This window comes from Oncorhynchus mykiss, chromosome 19, assembly GCF_013265735.2.
Source record: "Oncorhynchus mykiss isolate Arlee chromosome 19, USDA_OmykA_1.1, whole genome shotgun sequence".
Classification (NCBI taxonomy): domain Eukaryota; kingdom Metazoa; phylum Chordata; class Actinopteri; order Salmoniformes; family Salmonidae; genus Oncorhynchus; species Oncorhynchus mykiss.
In genome coordinates this window covers 46,309,176-46,334,575 of record NC_048583.1, presented here as the reverse complement: position 1 = coordinate 46,334,575, position 25,400 = coordinate 46,309,176, and the positions used below count along the sequence as shown (strand labels likewise).

The window sequence follows — 25,400 nt, the reverse complement described above, 5'->3', positions numbered from 1 at the left end:
GACTCGCTGAGTCTCGCAATAACCCCCAGGTCCTGGACATTGGGGTAAACCCTCAGGACTTCAACACTGAAGAGTGCCTGTCCCCAGCTAACTGGGACAAAAAGGACGCCGGAAAAGACTATATGTTAGGGTTCTAAGGGTGGAGCCACTGCGGAAGCAAGGCACCTAGGGGGAGAGCGAAAGATGGAGAAGGAAAGCGATAGGGATGTGGGTGAAAGCAGTAGAGAGGCAGTGACTGTGAGATGTCTGTGAAATAATAGCAGGCCTAGTGGAGTTTGTACATGATTCGCCCTGAAAGTCCACTCAGTCTTGCCATCTTGAGGGATGTGACTGTTAGTGTGTCTAACTGACCAACCAGGAGGGACCTACTGGGGTCTAGAGCCTCCAGAACTAAGACCAAAGCAATACAACCATTTTGTTTTAATTTAATTTTAAACATCCAGTCATCTGGTGATTGCTACATTCAATACCCCATTATTCATTTAGCCTCTGTCTCTACTGACTGGTAGGTTTTTACTGTATGTATGTGTGGGTAATGTACAGTATACATAATCTGACACAAACGGAGCTATAATTTATCACTTATTGAGCATTTGGTGAAGGTACATTTAAGCGTTAGAGGCAGAAAATAATGTGTATATTTAAGGTCAACACATCCATGGTCAGTGTTTGAGTCTGGGTGAATGCCACAGTTATGTTCATTTTGTTAATAGAAGTGGATGGAGGAGTAACTCACTCAGAGGGGAAACTTACTGGTGATGTAGTCAAAGCCACCAGCTGGAGTGAACTTCGCCCATGATGCCAAATATAAGAATAAAGAGTGAGGGTGACCATCACCTCTGAGCTCAATGGCTCTAATAATTGGGCAAACGGGCTTTAACAAAATGTACTTGCCACAGGAGGCTGCTGAGGGGAGGATGGCGCATAATGGCTGGAATGGAGTGAATGGAACGGTATCAAACACATGGAAACCGTGTGTTTGATGTGTTTTCAATTCCATGTATTCCCTTCTAGCCATTACTATGAGCCTGTCCTCCCCAATTAAGGTTTCACCGGCCTCCTGCGTTACTTGCATACATAATATGTGGGTTGTGTTTGTATAAAGAATCTTATTTTTATTCTATTGCAAAATCTATTTTTGCACTCTCCACTCATCCCTCTACAAAGCACATACTTTCATGTCATTGATTGTTATTATAATAACCATCTAGCTCTTACATGTACCACTGTAATATTGTCTAATCTGGTTTGTGCTCATTTTGATAGTTTACTTGACAGTTTGGAGATTTCATTTTGAAGATATCATATGAGAGTTAAGTTCAAGTCTCCGTGTTAATATCGCTGACATTTTTGATACAGTTTGAAATACATTTTTATAATTTCTGGTATTATGTTACCTCTGAATTCAATAAAATGTATGCATCAGTGTGAGGCTATTGTATTTTATTTATATACAGTCGGAAGTGTTCATACACTTAGGTTGGAGTCATTAAAACTTGTTTTTCAACCACTCCACAAATTAAAAAGAAATGTACTATAGTTTTGGCAAGTCGGTTAGGACATCTACTTTGTGCATGACACAAGTCCTTTTTCCAACAATTGTTTACAGACAGATTAATTCACTGTATCACAATTCCAGTGGGTCAGAAGTTTACATACACAAAGCTGACTGTGCCTTTAAACAGCTTGGAAAATTCCAGAAAATTATGTCATGGCTTTAGAAGCTTCTGATAGGCTAATTGACATCATTTGAGTCAATTGGAGGTGTACCTGTGGATGTATTTCAAGGCCTACCTTCTAACGCAGTGCCTCTGCTTGACATCATGGGGAAAATCAAAAGAAATCAGTCAAGACCTCAGAAGAAAAATTGTAGACCTCCACAAGTCTGGTTCATCCTAGGGAGCAATTTCCAAACACCTGAAGGTGCCACGTTCATCTGTACGAACAATAGTACGCAAATATAAACACCATGGGACGACACAGCCGTCATAGCGCTCAGGAAGGAGGCGTGTTCGGTCTCCTAGAGATGAACATAATTCGATGCGAAAAGTGCAAATCAATCCCAGAACAACAGCAAAGGACCTTGTGAAGATGCTGGAGGAAGCAGGTACAAAAGTATCTATATCCACAGTAAAACGAGTCCTATATTGACATAACCTGAAAGGCCGCTCAGCAAGGAAGAAGCCACTGCTCCAAAACCGCCATAAAAAAAGCCGCTTTGCAACTGCACATGGGGTCAAAGATCGTACTTTTTGGAGAAATGTCCTCTGGTCTAATGAAACAAAAATAGAACTGTTTGGCCGTAATGACCATCGTTATATTTGGAGGGAAAAGGGGGATGCTTGCAAGCCGAAGAACACCATCCCAACCGTGAAGCACGGGGGTGGCAGCATCATGTTTTGGGGGTGCTTTGCTGCAGGCTGGGACTGGTGCACGTCACAAAATAGATGGCATCATGAGGAAGGAAAATGATGTGGATAACTGCAAGTCCAACACTCTAACCATTAGGCTACCTGCAACATCTCAAGACATCAGTCAGGACAATGACCCCAAGCATACTTCCAAAGTTGTGGCAAAATGGCTTAAGGACAACAAAGTCAAGGTATTGGAGTGGCCATCACAAAACCCTGACCTCAATCCCATAGAAAAATTGTGAGCACAACTGAAAAAGCATGTGCGAGCAAGGAGGCCTACAAACCTTACTCAGTTACACCAGCTCTGTCAGGAGGAATGGGCCAAAATTCACCAAACTTATTGTGGGAAGCTTGTGGAAGGTTACCGGAAATGTTTGACCAAAGTTATATAATTTAAAGGCAATGCTACCAAATACTAATTGAGTATGTAAACTTCTGAACCACTGGAAATGTGATGAAAGAAATAAAAGCTATTATTCTGACATTTCACATTCTTAAAATAAAGTGGTGATCCTAACTGACCTAAGACAGGGAATTTTTACTAGGATTACATGTCAGGAATTGTGAAAAACTGAGTTTAAATGTATTTGGCTAATGTGTATGTAAACTTCCAACTTCAACTATATATATATATATATATATATATATATATATATATATATATATATATATATATATATATCACAAAAGTGAGTACACCCCTCACATTTTTGTAAATATGAGTATATCTTTTCATGTGACAACACTGAAGAAATGACACTTTGCTACAATGTAAAGTAGTGAGTGTACAGCTTGTATAACAGTGTAAATTTGCTGTCCCCTAAAAATAACTCAACACAGCCATTAATGTCTAAACCGCTGGCAACAAAAGTGAGTACACCCCTAAGTGAAAATGTCCAAATTGGGCCCAAAGTGTCAATATTTTGTGTGGCCACCATCATTTTCCAGCACTGACTTAACCCTCTTGGGCATGGAGTTCACCAGAGCTTCACAGGTTGCCACTGGAGTCCTCTTCCACTCCTCCATGACGACATCACGAAGCTGGTGGATGTTAGAGACCTTGTACTCCTCCACCTTCCGTTTGAGGATGCCCCACAGATGTTCAATAGAGTTTAGGTGTGTTTGGGGTCATTGTCATGTTGGAATACTGCCCTGGGGCCCAGTCTCCGCAGGGAGGGGATCATGCTCTGCTTCAGTATGTCGCAGTACATGTTGGCATTCATGGTTCCCTCAATGAATTGTATCTCCCCAGTGCCGGCAGCACTCATGCAGCCCCAGACCATGACACTCCCACCACCATGCTTGACTGTAGGCAAGACACACTTGTCTTTGTACTCCTCACCTGGTTGCCGCCACACACGCTTGACACCATCTGAACCAAATAAGTTTATCTTGGTCTCATCAGACCACAGGACATGGTTCCAGTAATCCATGTCCTTAGTCTGCTTGTCTTCAGCAAACTGTTTGCGGGCTTTCTTGTGCATCATCTTTAGAAGAGGCTTCCTTCTGTGACGACAGCCATGCAGACCAATTTGATGTAGTGTACGGCGTATGGTCTGAGCACTGACAGGCTGACCCCCCACCCCTTCAACCTCTGCAGCAATGCTGGCAGCACTCATACGTCTATTTCCCAAAGACAACCTCTGGATATGACGCTGAGCACATGCACTCAACTTCTTTGATCGGCCTGTTCTGAGTGGAACCTGTCCAGTTAAACCGCTGTATGGTCTTGGCCACCGTGCTGCAGCTCAGTTTCAGGGTCTTGGCAATCTTCTTATAGCCCAGGCCATCTTTATGTAGAGCAACAATAATTTTTTTCAGATCCTCAGGGAGTTTTGCCATGAGGTGCCATGTTGAACTTCCAGTGACCAGTCAGTATGAGGGAGTGTGAGAGCGATGACACCAAATTTAACACACCTGCTCCCCATTCACACCTGAGACCTTGTAACACTAACGAGTCACATGGCACCGGGGAGGGAAAATGGCTAAATGGGCCCAATTTGGACATTTTCGAATAGGGGTGTACTCACTTTTGTTGCCAGCGGTTTAGACAATAATGGCTGTGTGTTGAGTTATTTTGAGGGGACAGCAAATTTACACTGTTATACAAGCTGTACACTCACTACTTTACATTGTAGCAAAGTGTCATTCCTTCAGTGTTGTCACATGAAAAGATATACTCAAATATTTACAAAAATGTGAGGGGTGTACTCACTTTTGTGATAGACTGTATATATATATATATATACACACACACGGTACCAGTCAAAAGTTTGGACACCTACTCATTCCACTGTTTTTCTTTATTTGTACTATTTTCTACATTAGAAGAATAGTAATAGTGAAGACATCAAAACAAAAAATAACACATATGGAATCATGTAGTAACCAAAAAAGTGTTCAACAAAACAAATAATTTTATATTTGAGATTCTTCAAAGTATCCACTCTTTGCCTTGATGACAGCTTTGCACACTCTTGGCATTCTCTCAACCAGCTTCATGAGGTAGTCCCCTGGAATGCATTTCAATTAACAGGTGTGCCTTGTTAAAAGTGAATTTGTGGAATTTCTTTCATGGAGGTCAGTCAATGCGGAAAATTTTAAAAGTTCACTCGCAAAAACCATCAAGAGCTATGATAACTGGCTCTCCTGAGGACCGCCACGGGAAAGGAATATCCAGAGTTACCTCTGCCTCAGAGGGTAAGTTCATTAGAGTTACCAGCTTCAGATTACACCCCAAATAAATGTAACAGACACATCTCAACATCAACTGTTTAGAGGAGACTGCGTGAATCAGGCCTTCATGGTTGAATTGCTGCAAAGAAACCACAAAAGGACACCAATCATAAAAAGAGACTTGCTTGGGCCAAGAAACACGGGCAATGGACGTTAGACCACTGGAGATTTTTGTTTCCAACCGCCTCGTCTATGTGAGACGCAGAGTAGGTGAACGGATAATCTCTGCATGTGTGGTTCCCACCATGAAGCATGGAGGAGAAGGTGTGGGGGTCGATTGCTGGTGACAGTGATTTATTTCAAATTCAAGGAAAACTTAACCAACATGGCTACCACAGCATTCTGCAGCGATAAGCCATCCCATCTGGTTTGCGCTTAGTGGGACTATCATTTGTTTTTCAACAGGACAATGACCCAACACACCTCCAGGCTGTGTACGGGCAATTTGACCAAGAAGGAGAGTGATGGAGTGCTACATCAAAATACCTGGCCTCCACGATCACCCGACCTCAACCCAATTGAGATGGTTTGGGATGAGTTGGACGGCAGAGTGAAGGAAAAGCAGCCAACAAGTGCTCAGCATATGTGGGTACTCCTTCAAGACTGTTGGAAAAGCATTCCAGGTGAAGCTGGTTGAGAGAATGCCAAGAGTGTTGAAAGCTGTCATCAAGTGAATACTTTGAAGAATCTCAAATGTAAAATATATTTTTGGTTACTACATGATTCCAAATGTGTTATTTCATAGTTTTGATGTCTTCACTACTATTTTACAATGTAGAAAATAGTAAAAATAAAGAAAAACCCTTGAAGGAGTAGGTGTGTCCAAACTTTTGACTGGTCCTGTATATAATACACACTGCTCTGCTCCGTCATCAAATAATAGCTATCTCTGTGGTTATTTTCAAGTAATTAATGCCATTGATATTAAACATTAATATAAATTCATGTTATATGAGGATAATAATGTTAGGTCTTGTTTGTTTAGGTCACTGTAGGCAGAGATGGGCAGTATTTCTGTTACATGTATTTAAAATGCGTATTTCAATTACTTTTGAGGATTTACATTAGTCATTTGTATTTCAAAGGCCTGGAAAAATCACAATTTAATTTGTAACAAGATACTTCAGAGAATGGTATTTTGTATTTTCAAAATACTTTTTTTATAGTGGTTCACAATTTTGTGGCCCTCTATCACCCCAATGTTGCTCCACTGTAGTGTGAGGCCTTGAGAGGTGTTGGTAGTTGAAGCACATTGAATGCACTTCAAGACTGAGGACAATGCAGTGAATTTGCTCCAAAAGGTGGAATTGAAGTCAACTTTGAAAGTGAACACACTATGTTATTGCCACACTATCATTATACTTACTCTCATTCGGGAAGCGAGTCCCCTGCCTCAACTTCAAACCCTTTTGTGCCTCCACATGCACCTCTGATTATGTCACTCTCATGGAAACTAATTTCTGACACCAACACATTGAATTTTTGAGTAATATGTATTCACTAAATAGTGGCCACAAAGCTCGGAAGACTTACACTATGAACTGTGCCAATTATCTGGGATATTGGTCATAGATGGTACCTATTAGTATTGTTCATGGCATTGTTGGTCATAGGATCACATTGTTTGGCACCAGTATGTTATATTTGATTGGTCATCATGACATTTTGGATTTTGTAGCAAGATATATTTGAATGCATCTTTGCCTATTTCTGATTGTAGATCTTCGGAGATCTGGCTAAATCCATAATGTGAAGACGTCATATGAACTCACTGACCTCTAGTTTCATGCGTGCAAATGTAAAATGAAGGTGCCAAGCTTTTGCCGTGCCATTGGTGGTTTATCCAAAATAGAAATGGTTTATGAACATAAGCTAAATTTGACACTTCACTCACACAGTCCAACAAGTTGTACAAACCCATACAGGTCAGTGCTTCTTTGTAATGGTAAATACTATAAATATGATATGGGGGAGGGAAGCAAATAAGTGCAAATGTGTTAGCTAGCTAGCTAGTAACATCAGACAAGCCGCTTTATGCTAGCCCACAAACGTTAGCATTTCTCTCATTTTCCCATCAACGTTTGTAAAAAACTAAAACCCTGTTAGTTAAGACCTCTTAGATGTAAGGGGACCTGTGTGGTTCTGGTACCGGTTCCGACCGACATTTTCATTTATAAATTGATCTGTGGATACCGTAGATCGAAATGGCTTGCATTGGGCGATAGCCCTGGTTCCCACGGACACAATAGTATATTTTTATGATGTGAAATCTGAAACCACTTGAAGCTGGGATGTTCCTCCTACCATTTCATTCACTCTTCTGACTGTCCATCAACTCCTGGCTGAACTCAACATCACAGCCACTGACAAAGCACATGACTGCAATCATTACATAATAGCGCAGCAGGAGAAAGTGACTTAATCATGGTTCAGAGATCGATTCATAGCCATTAATCTAAAATAATTCATGGACTTTAAACAGAAAACACTTTGTTTGTCAAATATGGACAATATTAATATGAGATGAACGGTGAGTTCCTAATGAGTTCAGGAAGCCAAGCTAGAGCTCTGTGACATGCACATCTAAAAGGGCAGACAATTTGATCAAGAGAGACCTTTAGAAAATATGCAAATGTTCTCTAACATTAAACATACAAAGATGTATACAGTTATAAGGAAGGTGAAATCTTATAGTTAGAACAGTCTTTGACTAGGGTGGATGGAGTCTTTGTAAATTTTCTAGGGCCTTCCTCTGACACCGCCTGGTATAGAGGTCCTGGATGGCAGAAAGCTTGGCCCCGGTGATGTGCTGGTCCGTACGCACTACCCTCTGTAGTGCCTTGTGGTCGAGCAGTTGCCATACCAGGCAGTGATGCAACCCATCAGGATGCTCTTGATGATGCAGCTGTAAAACCGTTTGAGGATCTGAAGACCCGTGCCCAATCTTTTCAGTGTCCTGAGGGGGAATAGGTTTTGTCATACCCTCTTCACGACTGTCTTGGTGTGCTTGGACCGTGTTAGTTTGTTGGGGATGTGGACACCAAGGAACTTGAAGATCTCAACCTGCTCCACTACAGCCCCGTCGATGAGAATGGGGGCGTGCTCGGTCCTCCTTTTCCTGTAGTCCACAACCATCACATTTGTCTTGATCACGTTGAGGGAGAGGTTCTTGTCCTTGCACCACAAGGTCAGGTCTCTGACCTACTCCCTATAGGCTGTCTCATCATTGTCAGTGATCAGGCCTACCACTGTTGTGTCATCAGCAAACTTAATGATGGTGTTGGAGTGGTGCCTGGCCGAGGTCCTGGAACCACCAAGCTCTAGGAAGAGTCTTGGTGGTTCCAAACTAATTCCATTTAAGAATGATAAAGGTCACTGTGTTCTTGGAGACCTTCAATGCTGTAGACATTTTTTGGTACCCTTACCTAGATCTGTGCATTCGACACAATCCTGTCTCGGAGCTTTACAGACAATTCCTTCGACCTCATGGCTTGTTTTTTTTCTCTGACATGCACTGTCAACTGTGGGACCTTAAATAGACAGGTGTGTGCCTTTCCAAATCATGTCCAATCAATTGAGGAAACAGGATGCGCTGAGCTCAATTTCAAGTCTCTTAGCAAAGGGTCTGAATACTTATGTTTTTTGTTTTTTTTATGAATTTGCAAAGAATTCAAAAAAACTGTTTTGAATTTGTCATCTTGGGGTATTATGTGTAGATTGATGAGGAAAAAATGTATTTAATCAATTTTAGAATAGGGCTGTAAAGTAATAAAATGTGGAAAAAGGGAAGGGGCTGGTCTGAATATTTTCCGAATGCACTGTATATACAGCCTGAGACATTTGTGTGCGAACCCGTGTAAATGTTCCTTACAAGTCAGAGTGTTGAATAAAATTACATGCAAACTCTATCGGTCGCTGTACTGTTTGTCCTGCTCTAAATCTGAGACAAAAATATCCACAGGAAAGTATTGTTTACCCAACTTTTTAAAGAGCTGGTAGGTATGTGGCTTGGTTCGGCACAGAGGTAAAGCTAGTTTCATGTTAGATTTTCTTATTTCAATCTTTAGAAAAATAACATTAAAATGTGGATCCTTGCGTGATTCTGGATCATTTTCATTGTCATGGCATGCTTGGTTTCATAGGCTTAGTAGGGAGAAACCATGAATAAAGTAGATGATAATTGTACTTTTGGCCACTTGAGACCACTCTGTGTATTCCAGAATGATAACTTGCAAAAGTGGTAGGGTTAGTCCTAGCAGCACTAACCAGTCACGCAATTCAGACATTCTGCAACTTGAAAATAGAGATTGTGAACAACAAAACCCCTAGAAGTCACAAGAGGCAATTAGATGGCTCCTGAATTGATGACAGGAACAAGACTCCTTACAAAAAGCCCTGTAGTCCAAAGACAATCTCCCCAGACCTGGCTTGTGTTGTAGATTCATACAACCCCCTTCCAGATAAAGTCACTGTCTCCCCTGCTACTGACACCCAAGAAGTTCCATCTAGTGTGGAAAATACAGTGAAAGATAAAGTTAAAGGTACACCAGAATCTGTATGTGTGTCAAACTTTGATCATGTCCAGAGTGGGCAAGAAGGAGAAGCAGGCACTAGACAGGGTGGTGTTGCGGCTCCAAGCAGCCCAGCATCTAATGACACTGAGGCCTGTTTTTGACTTTGACGTGGTTGATGTGTGCCTGAGCCACATTGACAGCGACAGGGGGATTTAATGAGGGCATTGAAGCCTTCGTCGAAAGCTGTAACAGCTTTTACGACAAGGACAGTGTCCGTAACCCCAGTGACGGAGACAACAGCAAACTAAGCCTCTCTTGGCTCAGTCCAACACAGGGTAGGGAAATGATGAGGTGGGAGAGGGGGAGGATGGAAAAGGAGACAAGATGGTGGGAGAAGGAGAAAGAAAAAGAGGGAAAGGAAAAGATAAACCAACAGGAGGAAGAGGAGAGAGTAAGCGATGAGGGTTATTTCTCCATGTCCTACCTATAAGCACTGAGGGCAGGGAAGGATGTGTCGCAAGTTGTGACGCCCCTGCAGCCCCACATCTCGTACAGCCCTTTGGTCAAGGGAAGGATTGCAGAGGCCGCAGGTGGCTGCGTCAGAGGAGGGGGAGCCACCGTATCCCCCAGGTTTCCCTGAGCCTAATGAGTGCCAGGCTGTGGTTTGCCAGCCGATCGACTCATTCACTCTGGAGGTTGTTTCTTATGGGTTATATGGGGCACCTCTAGTCCCAGTGGAGGGTGCAGATGAGGGCTTGGAGGTGGAGGAGGAAGGGGGGCTTCATTCATTCCATAGCCTCTCCAAGTCCAGGTAAGAGGTCCTTAAGCTGACCAGAGATGTGACAAATGGACAATTATGCTGAACGTTAAAACAGCCATTTTTAAATTGGTTTTCCTTTAAAACGTAAAATCATAAAATTCCACTTCAATTCATAATGCAGAACAATGGTCCTATTACGTATATATGACCGCTAGGGCCGGGCAATAATGTTATATCTACCTCAGTCGTATACCCTTGAAAGTGTCTCTGAATGCCGCTTCTGAAGCAGGTCTAACGTCCATTACTAGGCTACCAGAACTGTCAATCAAACAGGACGCAGACCACTCTCTCTTAAAAGAAAGTTCTTGAAAGTTTGTTAGTGGAAAGAAAATACATCTTCTGCTAGGAATTGACTCCTAAGATGCAGTATTTTGGAACGGAGGAGACTGATTAGTTGCCATACTTCCAAGAACACTTGCGTCTTTCATAGAGAGCTAGCGAGGGACTGAGAGAAGAGGAGGGACACAGTATAGGCAGTTGGCAACCAGGCCGAATCGTGCACTAGGCCTAACTATCCGCAATGGAATGCTGTATAGTTTTTCCTTTGGGGATTTTTCTTAATGTTAAGGATTCCAATTTGGTTTAAATGTTCACACCCCTAAAGCTGACACATTGTAACATGCAAATATATTGTTTCTCTTAATGTAGCTGTGAGATATAACTAACTATATTTCATCATTAACAAACAAGTTTCCTGTATTTTGTGTCCATATGCATATTTATTTATTTGTTTTGCCTGTATCAACTGTTAAGATTTGGTTGTGACTGTATGTGTGGTTTTCACTGTTCATATTGCTCTAAGACCTTCTGCCGTGTCCAGGTGAGGTCAGTACTGGTGGTTCCCAGCGTGCAACAGAGCAACAGCAGCAAACCCTCAACGCCGCCTGAGCAGAAAGGATCCGAGACCAGGTCTGTGCAGGAATCTTCTCCAGAGAAGAATCTTCAGGAGGGAACATTTTAAAGAGTCCTTGTGAAGTTCTCTATTTCCTCTAGAGGGAGCAATTTGATCATTTCATACCTGACAAGTGTTATTTCCAGAGACTGGTTTATTTCTCTGAAATTCTACTCTGAATGTAGACAGCCAGTTTGGTTATTTTCCCACTCAAACACTTCACAAATGCATCATTATTTAATCAATGCTTTCACATGACTGGAAGGGTGAAAGCATCAATATAGCATAACTTATTCAACTCTGTCAGGTCATATCTGAGGTCTTATAAGGAAGCAGGATATACTCTATTTCTTGATTGTTGCCTTGCCTCTCATTCTCCTCTTGAAGTCTGTATTTATTCCCCCCTCCGTTTACCAAGTCCTTATTTTATGTTGTCGTGAATCCTCCGTGGTTGGCTGTAATGACCTGCAGGGTTGTGTGTGAACTCCCAGTCTGGAGTGAGACTTAAAGATGCGTTATAAAGGTTTTGTATAACTTCAGGCAGTAATTCTGAAAGTAGGGCTCATAAGCCAACCACGGAGGATTGGTGTACAGCATCATCCATTTCATATGTTATGTCCTGCAAAAAAATCTCTTGCAGTTTGTACATGTCACAAATTCCAATTCATACAATATGTAAAACATGTGTAAGTGCTTAAGATCCTGTTCAATCTCTTTAATTCATACCAGTATTAATAAACTTGAATCCTAACCTACCTAGGGATCTTAAAGCTGCTTTCAAATCTGTGCAGTGCTTAAGCCATCGCCATATACCAGTACATGCGCACATCAGTGGAGGCTGCTGAGGGGAGGACGGCTCATAATAATGGCTGGAACGGCGCAAATGGAATGGTATCAAACACATGTGTTTGATGTGTTTGATACCATTCCACTAATTCCGCTCCAGCCATTACCACAAGCCCTTCCTCCTCAGGTGGCGCACATGTAACAATAGGAAGCTCTCTTGGATTTCCATTTCTCAGCGAGCTATGACATCACATGGTTTTTGGTGAGTTTCCCACGTGTTAGAGCAGACTTGTTTCAGATGTGATTTTTCTACGTTGATAATTTCCATTTTTATCTCGAATACAATTATTGCATCCCTGATAATGGACACGAGCTTAATATAATATATAATCATAATAATAGTAGTTTGATAAGTATTAGTATTATTAAGTAATGGTATATAAGCCACTTAGCATACGGTTTTATCCAAAGCCACTTATTCACGCTTTCTGAACGACACTCATAATGACTCTCAAATGGAATGATAATTCCCAGGTTTTTCATGCCATTGATATTGTATATTCTTTCTTTCTGTCCTGCATCTTATTCTTATTCATTTTATTTGAACTTGTTCAGCCTGTAATGTGTGTGTAGGTAGGTAGGTTAGGTTTGTCTCCAGGGGTGATGACCGAGCTGCTGAACCTGATGAACCATGTGGCTGACCAGGCACCAAGCCTCAACGGCAGGCAGAGGCAGGTCCCCCTCAGATCAGAACTACATGAACTCCCGGTGCTTTGCCAAGGTCCCACAGATCTTCAAGAGAAGTCTGGTTCTGTAAATCCAAGCAACAAAGGATCTTTTATCTGAAATGTATTCATTTGCATCAATATTTAATATGTGAATTGCTAAAGTGGCTTGAAGCCCAGAGATTGCAGTCATTGTTTGTTTTTCTTTTGTTTTCAGTAATCACTTTTTTGATCCATCGCATTTCTGGTGTGATATGATATGTACATGTCCAGACATGCTCTTCACTTGCTGCCTCAGATGATCTGTCATTTGTTTATTAGCATTAGTCAGAATTTAAGGTAATTTTGTCTGAGGCCATGTTATGCTTAATTTTGATGAGTCTCTAGCCTTTCTAGGCTTTACGTGACAGTTTTCATATCATGCTTTTTTCTACTGGTTCAGTGACCTTTGATACCTCTTATCTGACTCCTTCCCAGGCATTTTAATGACACTCCTCCCTCTGGTTCCCAGCACCATTCACAGGAGGTGAGCAGTTCTCCTTGACATACTTATTGAGAGTATTTTCAGGGAAAGGGTAGTAATTTCACCTGAATTATGTATGCCAACCTTGCCTAAAGATGATTGAATCAGTGACTTGTGAGCACCTGCCTTCGGCCTTACAGGTGACATTGTACTGCTTCCCAGAACTTCCTAATGGAATGAAACGCCTTTTTAAAACCGTGTTGTAGCTACAGTTAATGTGGTTCAGGTGCCTTTGCTGCAGATATCACACTTGGTCTGTGAAATGGTCTAAAATGCCAAGTGTCAGTTCAATGTGGAGGAAAGGAAGAGGGTCATTTATTATGTTATATAAGCCCAGAGTCCTTTAACTTGTATAACATTTATAGTCCTGTACAGCCCACAAACCTCTAGAGGTCTCTCTGTGAACAAGCCTGTTGATGCTTATAATTGTAGAGAAGCACTGAACAGTAGGCGCTGATGTAACATTTGAGTTTGTTTGTTTGCTTTCGAAGTGGTGACAATATTTGGTATTGTAATGGATCTCTATAGAATCCGGTAAAATGTCTCAGTCCCAAAAGTTGGATTATAATTATGTTTGTGGGTGGTTGCCTCTGGCATACCATCAGCTTGTTTCGCCTTGTGTCTGTGTACATTTTTGGTGTTTCTCCTAACGTTTATTGTATACTATAATGTTGTATGTGTAGCTATTTATTTGAGCGGTAGGAGTGAGCCCGTGTAGGCCCTGTCATTATGTCCTCCTTCCATGAAATAATGCAGGCAGTTAAAGTAAGCCCGTCTCCACACATATTCTGATAGTCTGTCTCTAGCCAGCCATCCAGAAGCTGTCTGTGTGGCCTGGGCCAGACGGATTACCAGGACGTGTACTCAGAGCATGCGTGGACCAACTGACCGAGTCTGTAATACCAACATGTTTCAAGCAGACCACCATAGTCCCTGTGCCAAGGAAAGCGAAGGTAACCTGCCTAAATGATTACTGCCCCGTAGCACTCAGGTCGGTAGCCATGAAGTGCTTTGAAAGGCTGGTCATGGCTCACATCAACACCATCATCCTGGAAACCCTAGATCCACTCCAATTCACATACCGCCCCAACAGATCCACAGATGACGCAATCTCAGTCGCACTCCACACTGCCCTTTCCCACCTGGACAAAAGGAACACCTATGTGAGAATGCTATTTATTGACTACAGCTCAGCGTTCAACACCATAGTGCCCACAAAGCTATTCACTAAACTAAGGACCCTGGGACTAAACATCTCCCTCAAGAACTGGATCCTGGTCTTCCTGACGGGCCGCCCAGAGGTGGTAAGGGTAGGCAAGAACACATCTGCCATGCTGATCCTCATTACGGGGGCCCCCCAGGGGTGCTTGCTTAGTCCCCTCTTGTACTCCCTGTTCACCTACGACAGTGTGGCCAAGCACAACTCCAACACCATCATTAAGTTTGCTGATGACACAACAATGGCAAGCCTGATCACCGACAATGATGAGATAGCCTATAGGGAAGAGGTTAGAGACCTGGAAGTGTGGTGCCAGGACATCAACTTCTCCCTCAACGTAAGCAAGGCAAAGGAGCTGATCATGGACTACAGGAAAAGGAAGGAAAAACATGCCTCCATTCACATTGACGGGGCTGTAGTGGAGCGGGTCGAGAGTTTTAAGTTCCTTCATGTCCACATCACCAAGAAAAGATTTGGCATGGGTCCCCAGATCCTCAAAAACTTACACAGATGCACCATCGAGAGCATCCTTATTGCTTGCATCACCTCCTGGTATGGCCACTGCTTGGCATCGGACCGTAAGACGCTACAGAGGGTAATGCGTATGCGTGCCACCCAGGACCTGCAGTATATACTAGGTGGTGTCAGAGGAAGGCCCAAAACATTTTCAAACACCCCAGTCACCCAATTCCGCTGCATTTTTTATTGTTCCCCTCTAATCAGGGACTGATTTAGACCTGGAACACCAGGTGGGTGAAATTATTTATCAGGTAGAACAGAAAACGAGCAGGCTCTAGACCTTGTAGGATAAGAGTTGAGTACCCCTGATCTAGCCTATTCTGTGCTGCAATGTGATGCAGATAGGGATTGGCCCTGTATTGATGCTTGTGTTGGAGAGACAGCTGTAAACACAATCTAGTGTGGGAATTAAGTGAGATAAAAGCCAATTTGTAGGGTTCTGTTATGTTCGGGTATTGATTTCTGTGACATTGTGAATCTCAGCACGTTTCTAGCACTGGTTTCTAAACTCTACAATAACAGCAGTTGCCTGAAACCCTGTTGTAAATGATAAATGTATAGCCCAGTCAGAATACCATATGTAAGTGCAGTCAGTGACTGAGGAGATGTGGCTCACTGGTGCTAATGTCTAGGAAGTACCTATATGTGGATATGAATACTAAACTTGAGTTCATCCCTCTCAATTACATGGTTGGAATTGTGGAAGAAAATCATTTGATGTACAGTAGTATTTGACCTCAAAAACTAATGTGAGAAAAGGAGAAAAACTAACATACTTTATTTGAAAATGTTAAATCATTTTTATTTGATTAACCATCCAGAAGTAACCTAAGCATTAACCATATTCCTCATTATAGAAATTGTGTAACCATGTGCATAATAGTTGAACCATGCTAGCCCTCACTAAGCAATTACTTGTTTATTTTATACATGGAATATAAACATGATGACATTGATAAAGCTTTTAATATTTTTTGCAAGTACCAAAGTAAAAGTAAAGAGTCCCACACCCTAAAATCATTGCTTTTCATTTTAAGTTTCTTTTGGCTCTGCAAAATGTACAACTTAGAATAAAATCTCTTTGCATTTGCCTGATATTATCATTGGACTAAACCTCACGAAACAAGTCCCATCCCCTGGTTTTTGTCCTACGAGGAGAGCAAATCAACAATCCCAAACAAATCGGTTTAGCGAACATCATTTTTCAGCATTATAAAATGTGTGGGTTAACACCACAAGATCGAAGTGGAACGTTAAGTTCTTACAGTCTTAAAAAAAGCTACCTATCCCCCCAGAAGCCCCAGCTGGGCCCTAAGCTTGATCAGGCCCATCTGAATACTGGATGAAAATGTCACCAAGTCATATCAGAAACCTCTGACAGCTGAGTTATTTTAAAGAGTATATCTCCCAAGGGACTTTGATCCAAAGAAACCAGTTCATATATGGCAAGGTTGCAGAGAACTGTTGTCCATATAAATAATATTATATTTTGATGCTGTTGGCCTCCTTGCATGGATGATTGATCAATCCCACTGTATATATACTATGACATCAGGATGTGTTGGCTCACAGAGAAAGTCAAGCAGATAATCCATCAAAGCAGAACTGAAACCGCATGGTTGGACCACAACTTGGCAACATAACAAAAATGCTTTACAGTACATTAGCCCTAAATGTGTGAATATTATTGAAACAGGAATGCCATTATGATTTTATTTACATTGGCAACATAGAGCAAACGGTGTGCCATAGTGAAAAGTTCTTAAGGTACACTTCATTCAATAACTTTTTTTGAGAATGAACTTCAAGAAACTTTAAAATATATATTTGAGCACTGTATTGGTTATGTTTGGCCCTGACTATGAATCTCAACATAACTGAAAGTTTAGAGTTGCCAAATCCAATGCGGACAGTAAAATACCCAACTCTGCAAGTAAGTAGGTGAATGAGAAAGAAGCTATTCCTGTGTGCCATTGTGGGATGTAGTACTGGTACACTACAAACAGACATGGACCCAGTTCAAAGGAAATCATCCAGGGAGATGATCATCATCCGTTACTGAGTCGACGGATGCCTATCGATTGCAATGAGCTATCAGTACCAGCAGTCTTAAGGACACATGGTTTCACATTGTTTCAGATGGGGCCACAGTGTCTCCTGACCCCTCCTGTCTCAGCCTCCAGTATTTATGTAGTTTATGTGTCGGAGGGCTAGGGTCAGTCTGTTATATCTGGAGTACTTCTGTCTTATCCGGTGTCCCGTGTGAATTTAAGTATGCTCTCTCTAATTCTCTTTCTCTTTTTCTCTCTCTCGGAGGACCTGAGCCCTAGGACCATGCCTCAGAACTACTTGGCATGATGACTCCTTGCTGTCCCCAGTCCACCTGGCCGTGCTGCTGCTCCAGTTTCAACTGTTCTGCCTGCGGCTATGGAACACTGGCCTGTTCACCGGACGTGCTACCTGTCCCAGACCGGCTGTTTTCAACTCTCTAGAGACAGCAGGAGTGGTAGAGATACTCTTGATGATCGGCTATGAAAAGCCAACTGACATTTACTCCTGAGGTGCTGACTTGCTGCACCCTCGACAACTACTGTGATTATTATTATTTGACCATGCTGGTAATTTATGGACATTTGAACATCTTGGCCATGTTCTGTTATAATATCCACCCGGCACAGCCAGAAGAGGACTGGCCACCCCTCATAGCCTGGTTCCTCTCTAGGTTTCTTCCTAGGTTTTGGCCTTTCTAGGGAGTTTTTCCTAGCGACCGTGTTTCTACACCTACATTGCTTGCTGTTTGGGGTTTTAGGCTGGGTTTCTGTACAGTACTTTGAGATATCAGCTGATGTAAGAAGGGCTATATAAATACATTTGATTTGATTTGATTTGAACCTTCAGCACAGAAACTTTTGTGAGAAGTGCTTTGGGTAATGCAGCAGAACACCAAGTTTGTCCTCCGAACATCCATATGTCTGTGTTAATCAATCAAATGGGCCCTCTCCTTCTCATTCCTTTCGTTCTCCCTCCCTCATTTTCTTTTCTCTCTCCTCCCTCTCTGCCTGAAGCCTGCTCTTGTCCCTGACATGAATCACAGTTTATTGGAGAAATGGAAGCCGAGTTCTGCTCCCGTCTTTCTCATTAAAGGTGGAAGTGAGGAGAGAGAGAAAGACAAAACCCTGCCATTGTATTAGTTATCAGTCAGCTCCCTCCTTCTATAACCCATGTACACATTGCTGGGCTATGCCTGTCATTACAGTCTGCCTCTCCCCCACAGCCAAGGTTAATCACCTGCAGGGAGGACTGTCTGCACCGCAACGGGTACAGCTGGAATTACTGTGTGCTACCTTAGTCTGTGTGTGCTACCTCAGAGTGTGTGTGTGTGCATGAGTATGTGCGTGTGTGTGCGTGCGCCGTGCATAAGTGTGTGCTACCTCAGTGTTTTTGTGTGTGTGTGTAGGTCTAGGTCTGTGTGTGTGTGCGATAGGAAGGTGGGGAGTAGCGGAAGGCTGTTTGATGTGTCAACAGTCACAGTTCAGTAATGGCTAATCTGACACAGAAGGTGATGAGTCGTAACAGAGCTGGAGTAATTCATGAGATACTGTACAAACCAGTGGAGGCTGGTGGGAGGAGCTATAGGAGGACAGGCTCTTTGTAATGACTGGAAACCACATGTATGACTCCATTCCATTTCATTCCATTCCAGCAATTTCAATGAGCCCATCCTCCTAATATTAAGATATTATTATATTAAAATATTAAGATTTCTCTATTCCTCTATATTCACAATTAACAAGATTGTTTAATAATGGATATAGGCTATAAGACAACCATATAATGTGATAGAAATACATTGAAAGAAAAGAAGTATCATGAACACATTTTCTACAATGAAATTATATTTAAATTCCCCTTGAGACTCTCAAACCATTTCCTGAAAACATAATAATATAATCTCAAATCATATTTATATGTAGCATTTCTAGAAACCACATAATGATAATGGAGGAAAATGTATGTACACATTTATCTGTCATGCTCTTCATTGAGCATTATGTTCACCCATCCCTTAGGAATGTGCTCTGAAATCTAATTATAGTTTTTCTCTTAGCATGTTTCCCATAAACCAACTTCAAACGGTTGTATACAGACCACCATACTGCAGCCTTCCCACGGGACAAGAGGCAGGGAAAGGCGAAATGGAAAACATGTGGAACAAATTGGGCCTTTATCATTCCATCCTATCAAAGAAAATGGAAGATTTAGGTATTTAAGGCAGTGCTTTTTTAATCAGCCCTAAAACACATGACCTCATTCACCACAGCGATGTCCCCTTCATGGGGATGTGGAGGAGGTTGTTAGGCCCATTGAGAATCTCCACATTATAGTCTCTTCATACAGCATGTCAACAATACTTCTGTCTGTGTCTGTGATACACAGTACATGGGGTGGGAAGGGTGGACTCACACACGGTGAAGAAGATGAGTCCGTAGAAGCAGAGATACTGTATATAAAGACGAGATGGACTAGTCTCCTCCCACCCTTAGCAGATGCATCCGGTTTTCAGGGGTACGGCCCACTGGGCACAGACGTTAATTCAACGTCTATTCCACGTTGGTTCAACTTAGTTTAATTGAAATCACCTGGAAACAACATGAATTCAACCATTGCGCTATCGTCAACCGTAGCTTAATTTTCCACTGAAAATCGGATGTTGGAACTCCGGGCAAGCGTTTCCTTTACGCCTGCTACGTTAGGTTAGTCTCCGCCCTAACAATGGGAGTTGTGGTCCCAAAGGCGGGAGGGCAGGCAGTCTGCTTATCGGTATGCTTATCAGTCTGCTTTCAGTCTGCTTATCGTAGACACATTTTGATGGAGTAATCCCTCTCGCTTCGCCTCTTCCTCTTTGGTAGAAGCCCTTCTGTCAAGCTGGAAACTAGTGATGGTGTCAGATGGGACTGAATTAAAGGGGTCAAAGTTTAGAACCAACATATGGAGCTTGTGATCAAATCTTTGATTAGGCCTGGGCACCCTAGTGGCAACTTTCAGGGCAAGTTGGAGGTGGCAGGCATTTCATAGAAAGGTCTTTCATAAACAAGGATACTCATAAAATAAAACGTATTTAAACCCCTCAAAAAACCCTAACAATGTCCATCACCTTTTAAAGTCACCCTGCATCAAGTCTGTTGAGTATTGTTGCCCCCGAGCTCAGAATGTTGGGAAGTACGTGGACAGGTGTGACTCTCCCAGGTGCTTCATGGCCTGCTGGTGTGTGAGACGCTCCACTGTACCACTCAGTGATGTTATTGCTGACATGGGAGAGGCCTGTTTAGCCCTTCTTCAGAGATACATCCAGTCTATACACATGAGTCAAGTCCCTCTTAAAGGTGAGTCCATAAACTTAACAAGACTTGCCTAAATCGTATTTGCTTTCTCCTCTCTAGAATGCTCACTAATAAAAGTAGGTGATAAGAGAAAGGATACACTTCGAAAATATAAATCTACTAATCAGTAAAAAAAAAAAAAAACTTTAAAGGAAAATTCTATATTTAAGATGATCAATGGTGAATAAGACGTTTCTTGGTGTGTGTATGCACAGACCAACTTTGTTTATCAATTACATTGTTCTTTCTGCTGTCAGAGCTAACGAGTTTTAATACTCCAGATATGTTGAGAATTCTGCCGCACAAGGGTCTTGAGTAATCTTTTGATCCTGCTCTGACGTCATTGCCATCGCCTTGCGTCAGATAGGCCTCCCAAATTAGCCTTGTGTTGTCTGGATTCCTTGATCGAATGAAAACATTTCTCAGAGGATGTTTCAGGGAGTTTTACCAGAGTGAGATCTAGAAAACAATAGGGAGATCTAGATAACCATAGGAAAATCTAGATAACCATAGGAAAATCTAGATAACCATAGGGAGATCTAGATAACCATAGGGAGATCTAGATAGCCATAGGGAGATCTAGATAGCCATAGGGAGATCTATGTAACTATAGGGAGATCTAGATAACCATAGGGAGATCTAGATAACCATAGGGAGATCTAGATAACCATAGGGAGATCTATATAACTAGAGTAAGATCTAGATAACCATAGGGAGATATATATAACTAGAGTGAGATCTAGATAACCATAGGGAGGTCTGTATAACCATAGGGAGGTTTATATAACCATAGGGAGATCTAGATAACCATAGGGAGATCTAGATAACCATAAGGAGGTCTATATGACCATAGGGAGGTCTATACTGTATAACCATAGGGAGATCTAGATAACCATAGGGAGGTCTATATAACCATAGGGAGGTCTATACTGTATAACCATAGGGAGATCTAGATAACCATAGGGAGGTATATATAACCATAGGAAGATGTATATAACAAGAGTGAGATCTAGATAACCATAAGGAGATCTATATAACTAACCTTGGTTGGTATCCTGCAAATACGTTTTTGTGAGAAGACAGACTTTGATACAGAGATGTAGTTTGAGTTTGAATAACAGGTATAATATGTCAAACAAGATAAATGATATCAAAGACAGTATGTGCCTTACAGCAAGAGCTTGATAGGAGGCAAATAAATAAAGAAACAAGGTTACTGTTTAAGAGAGAATTAGGTGGAATTCACTTTCACACGGTTCTCAGTGCTCCAGCCTCGGTTGCAGCATGGTGAACAGGAGGGAAACTGTGTTTCAGTTCATTGATAACATGCTGAGCAGTGGAGGCTGCTGAGAGGAGAACGGATCATAATAATAAAACTATGTTCTAGCCATTATTATGAGCTGTCCTCCCCTCAGCAGCCTGCACTGAAGCTAATAGAGAGATGGCCTCTGGCCCTGGTTACCTCTGCAGTCCCCTGGCCATGTTCATATCTCCCGTCTGTTTCTCAGCTTACAGCTGAATCCATTTGGCCCTTATCTCCTTGGCCCTGTGGCAGTGATTAGAGCAGTGACAGCCACAGTCCTGCCATCACACCTAGAGCCTCTCCTTTGAGGCCTAACCCCTGGGGTCCTGGGGGCCCAGTTCACATCCAGCCCCATGCCAAAGGGCTGGGCACGGCCAAGGGGGCGCGCCCACAGTCCCAGCCTCACCCTAACAAGCAGATGGGCATAACGGGCATTTTGGTTGCTCTGTTCAGAAGACACTCAGTCCTTTGGATTAGAGAGGGTCCTAGTCATCACAGCTCGATGATGTTCACAGATGGCGTACGGTTGTTGTTGTTATTGTTCTTGGGGAACTGTAGAGGGGAAGAAGGGGAACAGCAGTGATGAGAAAGATGAAGGCTCCTCTCTAAGCCTTGAATAAAGGGTCATTCTGCAATGAGCACGGAGCACCTGGACAAAATGGGAGGATGCCTTGATCTTATGATGCTTTTTCTCTGGAAGGGAGATAGAGGGTATTTGATCATTTTAGTGTCAGAATTGGTCTAGTTGGCTTGATCAGAGATGACCAGAGGGCATCAGCCAGTTGTTGAGGGAGATGGAGAGGAGCGAATGGACATGGGACAATCATACCAGCAGCAAATGGGCTGTTTGTGCATTGACTGAAAGGCTTTGGCTTTATAGCACTGCTGTGGCTTATATCCTGAGAGAGATGCATGTTTGCATTTTAACTGTGTTTTTTAGGACGAAGTGCTGCCAAAAATGCTAGTAAATCAATGCATGTTCTGTTATAGGGTGGGCGTTGCCCTGATGGTACTATGTGTGTTACTGTGCTAGGTGCTGGTGGAAGTGGAAGGTTTTAAGTCGCCGGGACGATTCACCTGCCCGGTGTCGGTTGGGACTCGGGGTGGGGGGGTTATACCTTACTGCGCAACAGCCCCCCCGTTGGGTGCTCCGGAGTACTGCACTCTGATGAGGTCTTGGCTTTGTCCTTGTTGTTGTTGGGCTCGTTGTCTTTGATGATGTCATACTGACGGCAGAAGAGAGCAATCACACCTGACAGAGAGAGGAGAAGAGGGCACACACAGACAGATCGTAAATAACAACCACATTACCGAAGTGAAGAGCAGACGGAAATAATTTTACAAGGACAAATTACTACAAATTGTGGACAATATTTGTTTAAAATATACCCTTCCTTTGTTCTACACTCTTGAGGGTGTATGTGTGATGGTCTGTGGTGTGTGTGTGTGGTAGGGTTGTGAAATTCCGGTAAATTTCACAAAATTTCCAGGATTTCCAATAATCCTGGTTGGAAGATTCACAGAATAAGCAGGAAATCCAGAATCTTCCAAATATTTCTGGAACACCTGGGAATTTGGGGAAACTTACTGGAATGTTGTATCCCTAGTGTGTAGGTAGCACTCTGACCTTTGGAACATTCCACCCCTCACCTGCCCACATGATCAGCACCACCACGATAATGATGAACTCCCCCGCCCTCAGCTGAGCTCCCACTTCCTCCATGGTCACCTCGTCTGGAGGGTCAAGATACAGCAGCACAATCATTTGGTCACCATGGCAACACCATCATCAGAGTTATTGTTGGTAACTGGCATCTTATTAAATAACTCCACTGGTGCTCACAACAGGCCAGATTAATGATGGGGGACTGTCATCATTTGAATAGGAAGGGCATAACCTCAGTGAGCCCCGTATACCCTCTCCTCTCTACTGTAACTATATATACATTGTAGTTGCTCTGCTCCTTGTTAGCTGGATAGAACTGTCTGCTGACAGTGTATTGTGTAGACTGATCTTGCTATTCCTCTCCAGTCCCAGAATGGCACCACTTATCACTCTCTGTCTCTCTGTCAATTAGCACTGCTTCAAACAGACCAGGTTTTTCATGATTTCAGGTGATTCTGACACAACCCTAAAAACTTGTGTACAGCCTCAGCCTCTGTGACTACAGATATGCATCTGTTGGTCACAGATAACAAATACATAAAATGGGCCCCACAATGGGCCTCAGGATCTCATCAAAGTATATTTGTGCTTTCAAATTGCCATCAATAAAATGCAATTGAGTTCGGTGTCCGTAGCTTATGCCTGCCTGCCCATACCATAACCCCACCTCCACCATGTGGCACACTGTTCACAATGTTTACATCAGCAAACCTGCTCACCCACACAACGCCATACATGTGGCAACATTCTCTGGCAACAGCTCTGGTGGACATTCCTGCAGTCAGCATGCCAATTTCACGCTCACTCAAAACTTGAGACTTCTGTAGCATTGTGTTGTGTGACAAAATTGCACATTGTAGAGTGGCCTTTTATTGTCCTCAGCACGGGGTGCACCTGTGTAATGATTGTGCTATTTAGTCATCTTCTTGATATGCCACACCTGTCAGGTAGAGAAATGCTCACTAACAGGGATGTAAACAAATTTGTGCACAACATTTTAGAGAAATCAGCTTTTTGTGCATATGGAACATTTCTGTGATCTTCTATTTCAGCTCATGAAACATGGGACTTTACATGTTTACATGTTGCGTTTATATTTTTGTTTATATTTTTGTTCAGCGTAGCTCCCCAATGAAGAGCGCTGCTATGTGGGAAACTCACAGCAGACGCCTCTATTAGATCACTCTGTCTGAGAGAGGCTAATAGTGTCAAATGATTCAGTAGAAGCTGAGCATGAAGTGAATACATAAGGTTGAGGCAGGGCCAGTGGGGATCCCCACTCTGAAGGGGTTGGAGAGAGACAGTTAATCACAGCAGCCAGGAATGATTGTGCTGGGCCTTAGACAGAACTCAATAATCATTATTATTACAAATAAAGCGCCAAAAAGAATCAGAGTTGTGTGTGTGTGTGTGTGTGTGTGTGTGTGTGTGTGTGTGTGTGTGTGTGTGTGTGTGTGTGTTTGCATGCATGTGTGGCCTATGTTTGTGTGTGTTCATGGTCCACTCATACAAAGCAACTGAAAGCAACATCACATATTGGACTGTTTGCAACTTCAGGAGATTGCTGGCTAAAGTTCACCACACAACAGCATACTGAGTGCACCCCATTTAAAGACCAAACAGAAGAAGGCAGTGACTCTGACATTCTGAGGGCCCTGGGTAGCTCCACTACCCTCCTGCATGTTCTCCCAATGAGCGATTCAGTCAATCGATGGGCATTAACAAATCAAAGCTGGACAGCCAAATGCTCCCAATTCACTTGTTTGGACATGATTTATTTAGAAAGAAACACCTGTCTCTATAAGGTCCCACAGTTGACAGTGTATGTTAGAGCAGAAACTATACATGAAGTCCAAGGAACTGCCTGTAGATCTCTGAGATAGAGTTGTGATGAGGCATACA

General features: G+C 42.5%; 2 protein-coding genes across 3 annotated transcripts in view; one reads left to right on the top strand and one right to left on the bottom strand.

Annotated features, from left to right (window-relative positions):
• Window positions 1–1,428, top strand: part of LOC110498005 (low density lipoprotein receptor adapter protein 1-B) — an 82,444-nt gene extending 81,016 nt beyond the window's left edge. For both annotated transcript variants that reach the window (XM_036954934.1, XM_036954933.1), the window contains one exon: window positions 2–1,428. In XM_036954934.1, the coding sequence (XP_036810829.1) occupies window positions 2–48 (47 nt within the window). In that variant the 3' untranslated portion in view covers window positions 49–1,428. The remainder of the gene's footprint in view (window position 1) is intronic.
• A 16,494-nt stretch (window positions 1,429–17,922) lies between these two features.
• The window catches only part of LOC110498004 (fibronectin type III domain-containing protein 5-like), a 57,026-nt gene continuing 49,548 nt past the window's right edge, over window positions 17,923–25,400 (bottom strand). Inside the window, exons 4-6 of the mRNA XM_036953824.1 lie at window positions 23,483–23,566; window positions 22,951–23,084; window positions 17,923–22,384 (exon numbers count right to left, since the gene is read on the bottom strand). Of these exons, the coding sequence (XP_036809719.1) occupies window positions 22,325–22,384; window positions 22,951–23,084; window positions 23,483–23,566 (278 nt within the window). The 3' untranslated portion in view covers window positions 17,923–22,324. The remainder of the gene's footprint in view (window positions 22,385–22,950; window positions 23,085–23,482; window positions 23,567–25,400) is intronic.